Source organism: Staurois parvus, unplaced genomic scaffold, assembly GCF_062004578.1.
Source record: "Staurois parvus isolate SC_StPar_1 unplaced genomic scaffold, SC_StPar_1.0 ptg001063l, whole genome shotgun sequence".
Classification (NCBI taxonomy): Eukaryota; Metazoa; Chordata; class Amphibia; order Anura; family Ranidae; genus Staurois; species Staurois parvus.
Genome location: NW_028318859.1, coordinates 40,223 through 53,240, shown reverse-complemented (window position 1 = coordinate 53,240; position 13,018 = coordinate 40,223). Strand labels below are relative to the sequence as shown.

Genomic DNA, 13,018 nt, shown 5'->3' with positions numbered 1-13,018 from the left:
GGGGTCATGTGATGACAGATTTGGGGTGTGTGGGGGTCGTGTGATGACAGATTTGGGGGGGTGTCGTGTGATGACATATTTGGGGGGGGGGTCGTGTGATGACAGATTTGGGGGGTGTGGGGGTCGTGTGATAGATTTGGGGTGTGTGGGGGTCATGAGATGAGAGATTCAGGGTGGGTGTGGGAGTCGTGATGACAGATTCAGGGGGTGTGGGGGTCGTGATGACAGATTTGGGGTGTGTGGGGGTCATGTGATGACAGATTTGGGGTGTGTGGGGGTCGTGTGATGACAGATTTGGGGGGGGTGGGGGTCGTTTGATGACTGATTTGGGGTGTGTGGGGGTCATGTGATGACAGATTTGGGGTGTGTGGGGGTCGTGTGATGACAGATTTGGGGGGGTGTCGTGTGATGACAGATTTGGGGGGGGGGTCGTGTGATGACAGATTTGGGGGGTGTGGGGGTCGTGTGATAGATTTGGGGGGTGTGGGGGTCGTGTGATGACCGATTTGGGGTGTGTGGGGGTCATGTGATGACAGATTTGGGGGGTGTGGGGGTCGTGTGATGACTGATTTGGGGTGTGTGGGGGTCATGTGATGACAGATTTGGGGTGTGTGGGGGTCGTGTGATGACTGATTTGGGGTGTGTGGGGGTCATGTGATGACAGATTCGGGGTGTGAGGGGGTCATGTGATGACAGATTTGGGGGGTGTGGGGGTCGTGTGATGACTGATTTGGGGTGTGTGGGGGTCATGTGATGACAGATTCGGGGTGTGAGGGGTACATGTGAACCAAAGTATGTATCAGAGTACAATAAGAAAATAACATCAAAAATGATTAACAGGAGAAACAAAAAGGGGGGGAGAGGAAATAGTAACACTCTAGTTGGGCAGCACAGTGGCTAAATGGTTAGCACTTCCGCCTGGCAGTATTCGGGTTGTTGGTTTGAATCCCAACCACGGCACCACCTGTCTGGAGTTTGCAGGTTCTGCCTGTGCCTGCGTGAGTTTTCTCCGGGTACTCCGGTTTCCTCCCACTTTCTAAAGACATGCTGGGAGGTGAATTGGCTCCTGTCTAAATTGTCCCTACTATGTGTATGTATGAATGTAAGTTAGGGACCTTAGATTGTACGCCCCTTGAGGGTTAGGGACCTTAGATTGTACGCTCCTCGGGGGCGGGGACTGATGGGAATGTACAATATATATGAAAAGTGCTGTGTAAATTGATGGCGCTATATAAGTACCTGAAATAAATTAATAAATATTAGTCGGTTGCAATGCACTACCCTCATCTCCCCCTAGGGGGGGTGGGGGAGTGGGGTGGAGCGCCTATGCAGTCTAGACTATACGAAACCCTGAGTAAGGCTCCAAAGGCAGACCAATATTGCACCAAAATAATCAAAATAGGAAATGCAGAGGAGGGAAAAAAGAGAAGGAAAGTAGAAGAGGAAGTATACACCCGTCCGGGAAATCTGCCGTGCCTCCAATCCGATGACGACCCGAGGTGTCCGGTACCTGCAGGTATGACTGGTTTTCCATGTAGCGTGATCCAAGTTTCCGTTTCATGAAGGCCAGATCAATCACGGGGCTTTTCCAAGCAGTAGCTAGTCTGGCGGCCAGGAACATAAAGTATATCGAGGTCTGCGTGGATCTCGGGACGCTGCCTGCAGGTTCATTGAGCAACGCGGTCCGAGCTTCTTTGGGAATATTAGCCAAGTTACCAAGTAGATTAATGAATGAACCCGTATCCAAAACCACCGGACTTAGGGACAGGTCCACCACATGTGGAGAGCAGAACCAACTTGGCCACACCAAAGTCTTCTTTCAGTCCGATCCAAGGGACTCTCTATCCAAACTGCGATGTGACATCATCCGGTATGGTACGGGAGACAGCTCGGGAAGTTTGTGAAGTGCTTCACATTCATTTATCGTGATATTTGAGAACCAGTCCGGGACTTGCCCCTTCTGCTCTCTGAATTCAGGTGAAGACTTGACGAATCTCCACTTGTGGAGAGAATCTGCTGCAGATCTGGTGGTTGGGACAAGAGGAAGATAACTCAACCCTTCCCATCCCCACCGGCCTTCCCGCCCCCACCACCCTTCCCGTCCCCACCACCCTTCCCGTCCCCATTGACCTTCCCACCCCCACGACCTTCCCACCCCCACCAGCCTTCCCACCCCCACCGGCCTTCCCATCCCAGTATGACAGTACCTGGGTGCATCTCATCTTTTCCTAAATAATAATTTCACAAATTTAGGTCCACAATCTTCCTGCCAATGACGTTGTCACCAAACAACGCAGACTGGTCATAGACCCCCCCAAGCTTCTGACTGGACATTGTACAACCCCAATGCCAAAAAAGTTGGGGCGCTGTGTAAAATCTACATAAAAACAGGAGGAAATGATTTACAAACCACATAAACCAGATTTTTCCCTTTAGATGACTTCATTCTGCTTCTGTGTGCGTCACAACAATGGAAGGTGTTTGTTAATGAGAAGAAGGAAGAATGGTACACGGTGGCCGGGGAGAACACGGAGCAAATTGGGTTCCCTGGGACCCGGCCTAATCTGGTGCCCAACTTCATCAACTGCCGGTAAGACTTCTCTTTTCTGAAGTTTTTCTTTGATGGGGATTCAAAGGGTCAGTCCACCAAACAGATGTTCACGGGGTCCCCTGTGTTAGGCGATTCTACTTCCGGCGTTTGCATTGCTACGCGATGGCTGTGCTGTATCGCACCTTCCTACAATGCAATAGAATCGGAGGACTCATTGAAAGCAATGCATGCTCTGCCAGGCCGATACCTTCTCTGCAGGTGCTGATTACACTGAGCCACTGAGAGTTCCCTCTAGTGGCCGTTCTACAAAACACTCTATTTAATACACTAACAAAAACCTGGAAAAACAAACCTGTAGAAATGTGAAAGACAAATTCAAAATGACTTTTCGGTTACTGGTAATATGTGCCCCCTGACAATACGCCGTGCGTTTCTTGTACACGCTGGGGGTGCGCACGTATCGGTCAGAAGAGATCTATATGTGTAATTGATATTTGCAGCAGCAGTTATTTGTACTCTGGGCTTCATCACAACTGTCATTACAGGTCATACCTGGACATGCTGAAGGTGGTGGTCTTCCGGTATCTCTTCTGGTTCGTCCTGGCCATTGTCTTTGTCACGGGGGCCACCAGGATCAGTGTTTTCGGTCTCGGTTACCTGATGTCCTGCTTTTACCTCCTCCTATTTGGCACAGCTCTTCTGCAGAAGCCGGTCAAGGCCAGGCTTGTCCTATGGGACTGTCTGATCATCTACAACATCACGGTTATCCTCTCCAAGAACCTGCTGTCGGTGAGATGACCTTCTCCTCAAATGTTTGTGAGATCTTTTACAGCTACACCATTAATGGTAGTAAAGATGTCAGGGTGTGGAAGAGCCGGCCCGCCCAAATGTGGTGGAGTCATCCATATCTCTCTGTACAAGATCTCCTTGTTCCTTTCTATCCTCATTCCCTCCTTTTTAATCCTCTATAACAAAAATCCAACAGGATGAGGGAGACTCCCTAGTAGTAGCCTCTACAGATGTGCAGCCTAAATCAAAAGCAGAGCTGTACCCAGTGGAGCCATTAACGCACTCATGGCCAGGGAATGGCTTCTCTCTATGCAAGTCCAAGAAAATGCAGAAGCAAAAGTCAACTGTATCTGCAGGGAATTCTGAATGATCTCAAAGGTGTCAAATGCCCCCCAAAGCCGGTCCACACAGACCCTTCTAGTGAATCTCAACTTGTGAAAGTAAAAGCTGTAGGAGCAGACACACTACAAGATGTTCCCAACCATTGGAAATATTGTTGGTTGAACTGGATGGACTTGTGGCTTTCAACCAGATTACCTATGTAACTATGTGCGCCATTACACTGGTTAGCCACATGACCATTGCTTGTGCCCCTCTCTGATTTAGTTTCACCTTGTAACTGCAATCTGACTTGTGGCCTTTTATTGCCTTTTGCCAACTGGCTTTCCACTGTCCAATGAGATTGTCTGAATGGCCATTTACGGCACTTACATTGGACATGGAGTTGTCCTTTCATAGCCAAGAAGTCGGGTTTAGGCCCCAAAATGATTGATCAAAGCAACTTACCAGCAATAGTTTTGGTTGGTTCAAGGTTTTGAGGGAAGCCATTGGTGGAAGGTTGTATGTTCCCATCGTTTCTGCCAAACAAAACTGAGAGCAATTGAACTCATCTGAAACTTTCTGCAAGTAACCGGCTCTGTTTTTGTATTTCTCCATCTTCCAGCTTTTGTCGTGTGTGTTTGTCCAGCAAATGCAGAACAACTTCTGCTGGGTGATCCAGCTCTTCAGCCTGGTCTGCACCGTCAAGGGCTACTACAACCGTGAGTATGGACCGTACCAAACAGAAGAATAGCGGGGGGAACTTCACTGAATGATGGAATCTGCACTTTATTGAAAGCAGGCCTCCACCCTCTTCTATCTAACCTCAATTACACAGTCAGAAAATAAAACATATTTTGGGGATTAAATCCCCTCCCTCCTAGATTGTAAGCTCGTAAGAGTAGGGCCCTCTTACCCCTCGTACGTTGTTTGTTGTTGTTGTACTGTGCCATGTATTGTCCCCCCTATTGTACAGCGCTGAGCAAACCCTTTGGCGCTATATAAACTCGTAGTAATAATAATAATAATAATAATACCTTTCCCGCACTTCCTGTTTTCTCACCGAAGTGAGAATGACATCCCCTCCCCCTCCACCTGAAGCCTCATGGGACACCAACATCACATATTCCCGGAGGCCTCAGAGAATCTCGGCCTCGCTACGCATGCGCCAGGAAATTCCACATTTCACTGCGCATGCGTCACTGTGCATCATCAGAGGGCCTGCTCAGAGAACCCAGGAGAGGCAGTCAGCCTTCAGGTGACATCAGATGAGAAGATGGCGGCGCGGACCTGGAGATCTTAGATGGAGCAGCGGCTTATGCCAGGCAGCGCTGGATTTGCTGGGTAGGTGACTGTTTGTTTTCTTCTGGACAGCCCAGTGATTCAGGTAAGAGGGTAATAAACGTAAAGGGGTGTAAAGTTGCACCCTAAATAAATCTGCATGGGTTGTAGCCAATCATGGTCACCCATGTGGATGAATCAGCAGCTGACTTTCCAACTCAGAACATTTGGGTCTTCGTTACTGCATTGATTTGATGGTTGTGGGGGGGGAGGGGCTGCTTTTTGGGTATCAGAAAATGTGGGTCTTTTTAGGCGTTATGACTATAATTGGGTCCAAAGTGTCAGCACAGCCGTAAAATGAAGATCACTATATGGGTCACCTGAACATCTCACCTATGTGAGCCGATTGGCCATCCCACTCCACAATCATGGGCATTAATATAGATGTAGCACCCTCCTAGTATAGCTAGGGGGCACTGGACCCTAATGGTTAGTCAGGAGCTAGTTAGTTTGCAGCTCAGGTGAGATAGCGAGAGGGGTCAAATTCTGGAGGACTCTGCAGGGCAGCCCCTCTGGAATTTCCCCCTGCTCTGAGGCTTTTGGAGGAGGGCCTTGGAGGCAGTGGGTGGATCTAAGGAGTGGCTGGCTACACTCTTGAGGGACCTCAGCCAATCCCCAACCAGAGGCTGAGACTCTCTTAAAAGTGGAAGAGCCTGCTCAGTAGCAGGAGCTGAGTGGAAGGAGGAGTAAGAAGATGTGAGGCAGAGGAAGGAGGCCTAGTGGGATGGGGCCTGCCTGGAGCTGGAAAGGAGGAAAACTCAGAACCCACTGGCCCCTGAGAGAGGACCACCTATATGGCAGGGAAGGAGCAGCCCAGCTGACAGGCCTGGTAGCAGCAGCCATTCCACAAGTGGTACAGGAGAGGATCTGAGTGAGTACCCCCCTGGGTGGATAGGGGAATGAGCACTCTGGTGGGAAACCAGATTAGCCCCCAAATAGTGACTGTTACCCATTTGAAGGCACAAGAGCCCCTGCTCAGGATGAAAGTCTCCAGAATGCTGGCTGAGGAGGAATTCATCTGAGGTCTGGGGTGACACAACTGGAGCTGCTGGCTAGCACTCCAACAGACTGCATCAGAGAAGAGAAGCTGTGAATAGTTCAGGAAGCTGTCCTCAGATTTCGCTTCTCTTGGGCGTCCTATACCCCCCCCCCCCCCATTACCCCATCCAAGTTCTAATTCCCCTCAAAATAAAAAAAACAAATGCAAAAGGACTGATTTCCGACTATGGATGCAAACTTGGGTGGAAAATGCTTATCGACTGGCTGTGCAGGGCTATAGGAGGACCCAAATCTCTTAGAAACCCCCACAGGGGGTAGTGCTACATAGAGTTGGCCCCTTTTGCAGCTTTATCAGCCCCCACGCTACTAGAAGAGCTACGAGATTTTGGGGGTGTCTGTAGGGGTTTGTGAAGTCAGTTACTGATGATAACTAGAAGGCCTGGCTTGCAGTTGGTGTTCGGTTGGGTGGAGGTTCGGTCTCGGTAGAGTTCCTGTCTCGGTGAAGGCCCCGTCTCAGTAGAGGTCCTGTCTCGGTGGAGGCCCCGTCTTGGTGGAGGCCCCGTCTCGGTGGAGGCCCCGTCTCGGTGGAGGCCCCGTCTCGGTAGAGTTCCTGTCTCGGTGAAGGCCCCATCTTGGTAGAGGTCCGGTCTCTGTAGAGGTCCGGTCTCTGTAGAGGTCCGGTCTCTGTAGAGGTCCGGTCTCTGTAGAGGTCCGGTCTCTGTAGAGGTCCGGTCTCGGTGGAGGCCCCGTCTCGGTGGAGGCCCCGTCTCGGTGGAGGCCCCTCAGGTTCCATAGAACTGACATAAGTGGTTGGATTTGAGGAAGACCGCAGTGTTGTCTATGATGAATGTCTTTATGCACAGAGGCCAGTCATGGTGGAACCAGTGAAGGCTTTTCCCAGAAGGTGAAATGACACCATTTCCTACCATGTCATTGATAAGACCTTCACTAGGAGCACTTGGGGGGCCGTCCCCCCACTTTGGGCTTATTGTGTATTTAGGAGTCATGGACGTTGGCAATGTTGTGCTGAGAACATTTTCTTTCTCTTTGTGTCCTCAGCTCATGAAGTGGACAAAGGCCACGACTGTCCACTCCCTGTGGAAGAAGCCGGCATCATCTGGGACAGTATCTGTTTTTTCTTCCTCCTGCTGCAGAGAAGAGTCTTCCTCAGCTCCTACTTCCTGCATGTGGTCAATGACCTTGGCGCCTCCTCGCTGCAAGCTTTCAGGTCCGGCTTTCTCCCATCTCATCCCACATGCTACAATGGAACATGATATAGTGATGGCCGAGAGCTTCTGTCCTGACAGAAGTGGAAAGAAATTCTAGAAATGTTTTTTTTTATAATTGTATTTTTATTACATTTTTAAAGAGAAATAGGAAAGAGAACATTAACATCGTAGAACAAGAGGCCATGTGCATGGTGCTTTTTGTGTGTTTAAATGTCTCCTCAAAGTGGCTGTAAAACCTCCATATACCCAGTAAAGTGACTGACCTCAGGTGATACACAGAGATGAAACAAATCCTCCTACATACGTTGTACCTGTTTATCTGAAGCCATCTCTACTCTACATCCATTCAAAGTTATGAGTTTATAGAGCTTGACAGAGCTTTCAGAAAACAGGGGGTGAGAAAGTTACACTCTACAGAGCTCAGTGAGAGCTGATTGGAGGGAAGGGACACCCCTCCCCCTTCAAACAGCACACAGGGACATAGCTGAGGCTGTTAATCACAGGCTGTGTGCTATAGCTCCCTCACCCATCACCATTTATCTCTTGCTGTCAGGAAAACTTTTTAGAAGTGATTTATGCTGATCACAGAGGAAGGAGGCAGCAAACAGAAAGGACACTCAGTGCTCTGGACTGGGACAGGTACACACTATAGAGGGATGTGCTTTGTTCAGATTTCATTAAGGTTTAGGAACCCACCTCAGCAATCCCGCCAGGAAGTTGTCACTGTACTGGGCCAATCAGAAGTGGCTGAGGCATTCCTTGCCCTGCACCTTGTATTCATGGCCCTTGTACTCATGTGGCTGCAGGGTGAGGAATGCCCTGGTTGCAGATGTTTGACTACAGGTGACAACTTCCTGGCCAGGATTGCTAAGGTGGGGTCAGACCAGGATCCCAACACACCTGAACTCATTCCTAATCACAACATTTCAGGGTTTTCAATGTTTCCTGTGTGCCTGGCCTGGCTGCCTTCCTGTTCTGTATCTCCATGGTGTCACCAGCAAGGATGTCTTCCCGGTGAAGACATTCGATGAAAAACCAAATTATTATACATTTTTCATATTTTAGGGCCTGCAGGTGACGATCTCTTCAGGAAATCTTTGTGATGTAATACATTCTGTGTGCCAATTATATATCAGACACGACGTTATTGGTGCAGAACGTCCACCTGGTCATTGTGGGTTTCATAACTTCTGGAAAGAGTCTCGTGATTGGCAGATGGTCAACGTTCAGATCGGTAATATCGACCCGACAACATTGCATGTGGAGTCACTGAATCTCTCCATGTCTTTGCAGGGGATTTGAGCTGTATATGGCCAGTATACGGAAGAACATGGATTACTACCACGAGACTGAGAGGCGCTCCCTCCGGCAGCTGAAGAAGCAGTAAGTACCTGGAATCTCCGACACATACAGGCCAATCCAATCTAACAAACAGCCGGATATTGCGGATTATTTCCGTTAAATTTCCTGCAAATGACGCAAAATCCGTGTTTTAGAGAAGTCTGAGATTGCAGAAATCACTTTTTACTTTTTGTCTTCTACAGGATGGAGAGAATTCGTGCGAAACAGGAGCGTTACCACCAAGGGAGGATGCAGAGTGAGAACGACCCGGAGGACGCAGGTAACCCCTCGCAGCCAGGACCGGGCGCCACATTCCTACCATTGGAGAGCTCTAGACATTCACACTTTTATCTCTTGAAGCAGCACTAAGGTCGTTTATAGGGAAATGTCATCAATTGTTGGGAAATGTCCATTCAGAATGGAAAGACCTGCATGTGTCCTGGGCATAGTATATAGTATATCCTGCCAGGAGGGGTCCCCGGCCCGCCTATTGCCATCCACAGCTACCGAATTGCCTTGTAGATACATCGGTGGAAAAACATTGAATTACGTAACTTTTGTCATCGTTTAGTATAGAGGCCAACAAAACACAACTACCCTTCTGAATTATTGTTTCCTTTTCATTTCAATACATTTGTGTTGAGAACCCCACATCTCAGCTCCGCTATATACACAGCTATACCATGGAGACCAGAAAATCCCAACATTTCCCAACCCTGGAAGTAACTTACCGGTCTCAGAGAACCCCTGATAATAATGACCATATCTACAACTCCGGATACATCGGTGTGACGGTCAATGGGGAGGATGTCCCTTACATTGGGGGTCAGTGGGAAGAATTACCCCCTTACATAGGGGGTCAGTGGGAAGAATTACCCCCTTACATTGGGGGTCAGTGGGAAGAATTACCCCCTTACATAGGGGGTCAGTGGGAAGAATGTCCCTTACATAGGGGGTCAGTGGGAAGAATGTCCCTTACATTGGGGGTCAGTGGGAAGAATGTCCCTTACATTGGTGGTCAGTGGGAAGAATTACCCCCTTACATAGGGGGTCAGTGCAAAGAATTACCCCCTTACAGATATTTTTTAGCTAGCATTGATATCAGTGGGAACTTACCTGAGAGGCAGAAATTGCTCAAGGAACCCCTCTCAACCTCTGGAAGAACCTTAGAGTTCCATGGAACCCTGGTTGAGAAACCCTAATGTAGACACTTGACTTTTCCTGGTAAAAGTTGAATTTACTAAGCAATGATCAAAGAAAATGAGATGTCAGCCAGAGAAACATTGAAGGGAAATCCATGTAGAGGGAAGGGAAGGGACCAGGGAATGAATCCTTGTCAATGGGTCATGTAGTAGTTCCACTTCATAGGGTCAGTAGATCTGCCAAGATCCTTAGGGAGGAAATGGTGCAGCCATGAGGACCACATCCACTCCAAGTTGTCGCCACTTTCTTTGGTCATTCATCTACAACAAAGGATTTCCCCCAGCGGTATGTGACCCTTAGGCATAGAATGGACTATCCTGCTGGTCAAGTTGAAGGCCATTGCTGAGCGTCTTTGGATGGACACGCTGCAGTATATTACACTTTTTCTGGGTTTGGACACATTAGGTAGCATATTTCCTCGGTTAGTTTTGTGGCTGTCAATGGCACAGATAGGTTTGCCTGCCGCTGATGCCGTGATTTCTGATTTACAGGACAGGAAGACGGAGTAAAGAAAAAGTCTAAGAAGATCCACTGGAGCCGCCCTTGGCTGGATCACGCCTCAGGTACTTCCCAGGACCATATAGAGGATATCACTTCAATCATTCTCCAACCATCCATGGCAACTGTATGCCGCACCCTTCCATGTTATCCGATGAAGGCAAACCGTGTTTCCTCCCTTCTAGCAAAGTGCCAACAGATGTTGGAGAATCATTCACCAATCTGGCTGCTTCTGTAGTCTTCTCCTGACACCTGATTTGGGAACAACCAATTGGCTGCAGTGGAATTCTTTGGCCAATTGCTTTAGTTTTCCCTGGCGACAGGCCAGCCCCTGCAGAGCTTCATGTATCCTTTGCACCATCACAAATCGGCAAGCTCTGCACGTCCAATCAATCACCATCTAGTGTCTGTAGGCAGCTTTAGGATCCGATGATATTTCAAATGATTTGTTTCAGTTACCTGATCTCCAGCTTCTCCTTCAGTATGGCAAGCTGTGCTCTGCAGCTGCACTATGAAGGACGATGCGGGGTCAGATGAAAGGTTTTCATGAATGTATCGGTTACAAAAGATCTTAGTTCTTTATGAAGTCTTTTTATTTGCCATAAGTTTGTATTAAGCCTTTGCTTCACGTTTTGTATCTTGTGCTGACAGTGCTGCATTCGGGGGATTATTTCTTATTCGAATCAGACAGCGAGGAGGAGGAGGAGTTGGTGTTGGAGGAACCAAAGCCATCCAAGCAGAGCGCCTTTCAGGTGAGGATGACGGTGTTCAGCTGATGTTGGAGGACACCAGCATCTCAAAGATTGGATCGTGTCTGGTAAATAGATTCCAAAATGATAAAGTCTTAAAATTGCACAAAAAAAAACTGCGATATCCAGAATTCTCCTTCGGTGACGTTTAACACGACTTTACAGGTTACCATGTTACATGGAATTGTGAACGACGGCCATAAAAGTATTCATGTTCTTCCAGTGTCCTCCATTCATTCATCTGTCTGTACATTCATCCCCGTCTGTCTGTACATTCACCCCCGGCTGTCTGTCCGTACATTCACCCCCGTCTGTCTGTCCGTACATTCACCCCGTCTGTCTGTCCGTACATTCACCCCGTCTGTCTGTCCGTACATTCACCCCGTCTGTCTGTCCGTACATTCACCCCGTCTGTCTGTCCGTACATTCACCCCGTCTGTCTGTCTGTCCGTACATTCATCCCCGTCTGTCTGTCCGTACATTTACCCCCGTCTGTCTGTCCGCACATTCATCCCCGTCTGTCTGTCCGCACATTCATTCCCGTCTGTCCGTACATTCACCCCATGTGTCCGTCTGTCCGTACATTCACCCTGTCTGTCTGTCCGTACATTCACCCCGTCTGTCCTTCCTATCCCCATCTAGTTGGCGTATCAGGCCTGGGTCACTAGTGCCAAGTCTGCTCTAAAGGAGAGGAGGAGGCACCAGAAACAGAAGGTGGAAGCAGGAAAGCCTGGAGCCGGATCCCACAAAGGAGAAGCTCAGCCAGGAGGAGGTGACTGAAGATTTCCTGTTTCTATAACTGATGATTATATTTCTGCTTTCCGCCGTCCTTCCTCTACAGTTCTATCTGAGAAAATATAATTCCTTCCTGGTCAGCGATCAGGGGCGGACTGACCATTTGGAAACTCGGGCACTGCCCGAGGGCCCGGGGTCAGTAGGGGGCCCCATGAGTTGTCAGTCCGCCCCTGTCAGCGATGGTCCATTTCATGGATTACAGCCAACTCTAGTCATTCCCGCTTCTTCTCTGTAGGTACGGAGCCATTCCAGCGCACGTCCCCATAACGGTCAGAATGTCCGCCCTTCAGTCACATGGGTGTCCCTTTAGTCCAGGGGTCTCCAAGCTTCCTACCAAAGGGCCAATTAAATGTCCTTCAGACTTTGAGAGCTGGACTGTGGCCAGTGGGGGTAAAAAAGGTCCCAATGTCATTGGGAAAATAATGCCCCCTTATTGGTGTCATTGGGAGGAGTTGTGCCCCCTCATTGGTGTCATTGGGAGGAGTTTTACCCCCTCATTGGTGTCATTGGGAGGAGTTGTGCCCCCTCATTGCTGTCATTGGGAGGAGTTGTACCCCTTCATTGGTATCATTGGGAGGGGTTGTGCCCCCTCATTGGTGTCATTGGGAGGAGTTGTGCCCCCTCATTGGTGTCATTGGGAGGAGTTGTACCCCTTCATTGGTATCATTGGGAGGGGTTGTGCCCCCTCATTGGTGTCATTGGGAGGAGTTGTGCCCCCTAATTGGTGTCATTGGGAGGAGTTGTGCCCCCTCATTGGTGTCATTGGGAGGGGTTGTGCCCCCTCATTGGTGTCATTGGGAGGAGTTGTGCCCCCTCATTGGTGTCATTGGGAGGAGTTGTACCCCTTCATTGGTATCATTGGGAGGGGTTGTGCCCCCTCATTGGTGTCATTGGGAGGAGTTGTGCCCCCTCATTGGTGTCATTGGGAGGAGTTGTGCCCCCTCATTGGTGTCATTGGGAGGAGTTGTGCCCCCTCATTGGTGTCATTGGGAGGAGTTGTGCTCCATCATTGGTGTCATTGGGAGGAGTTGTGCCCCATCATTGGGTAGGTGGGGGTTATTATGCCTAATTGTTATCATTGGATGAAGTAGTACCCCAAGCGCTGGATAAAAGCAAGCAAAGGGCCACAATTTGGAGACCACTGCTGTAGTACAATAACAAGGATAATAAATTGTATAAACCAAAGGGCATTGCCGTAGATCCCT

The 13,018-nt window shown here is 49.0% G+C and overlaps 1 protein-coding gene across 5 annotated transcripts in view; it reads left to right on the top strand.

Annotated features, from left to right (window-relative positions):
- PIEZO1 (piezo type mechanosensitive ion channel component 1 (Er blood group)) overlaps positions 1-13,018 on the top strand; it is a 78,920-nt gene that overhangs the window by 27,310 nt on the left and 38,592 nt on the right. For all 5 annotated transcript variants that reach the window (XM_089658355.1, XM_089658354.1, XM_089658352.1 and 2 more), the window contains 9 exons: positions 2,437-2,590; positions 3,097-3,340; positions 4,284-4,380; positions 7,058-7,226; positions 8,521-8,610; positions 8,772-8,848; positions 10,263-10,334; positions 10,921-11,021; positions 11,661-11,790. In XM_089658355.1, coding sequence (XP_089514481.1) covers positions 2,437-2,590; positions 3,097-3,340; positions 4,284-4,380; positions 7,058-7,226; positions 8,521-8,610; positions 8,772-8,848; positions 10,263-10,334; positions 10,921-11,021; positions 11,661-11,790 — 1,134 coding nt within the window. The remainder of the gene's footprint in view (positions 1-2,436; positions 2,591-3,096; positions 3,341-4,283; positions 4,381-7,057; positions 7,227-8,520; positions 8,611-8,771; positions 8,849-10,262; positions 10,335-10,920; positions 11,022-11,660; positions 11,791-13,018) is intronic.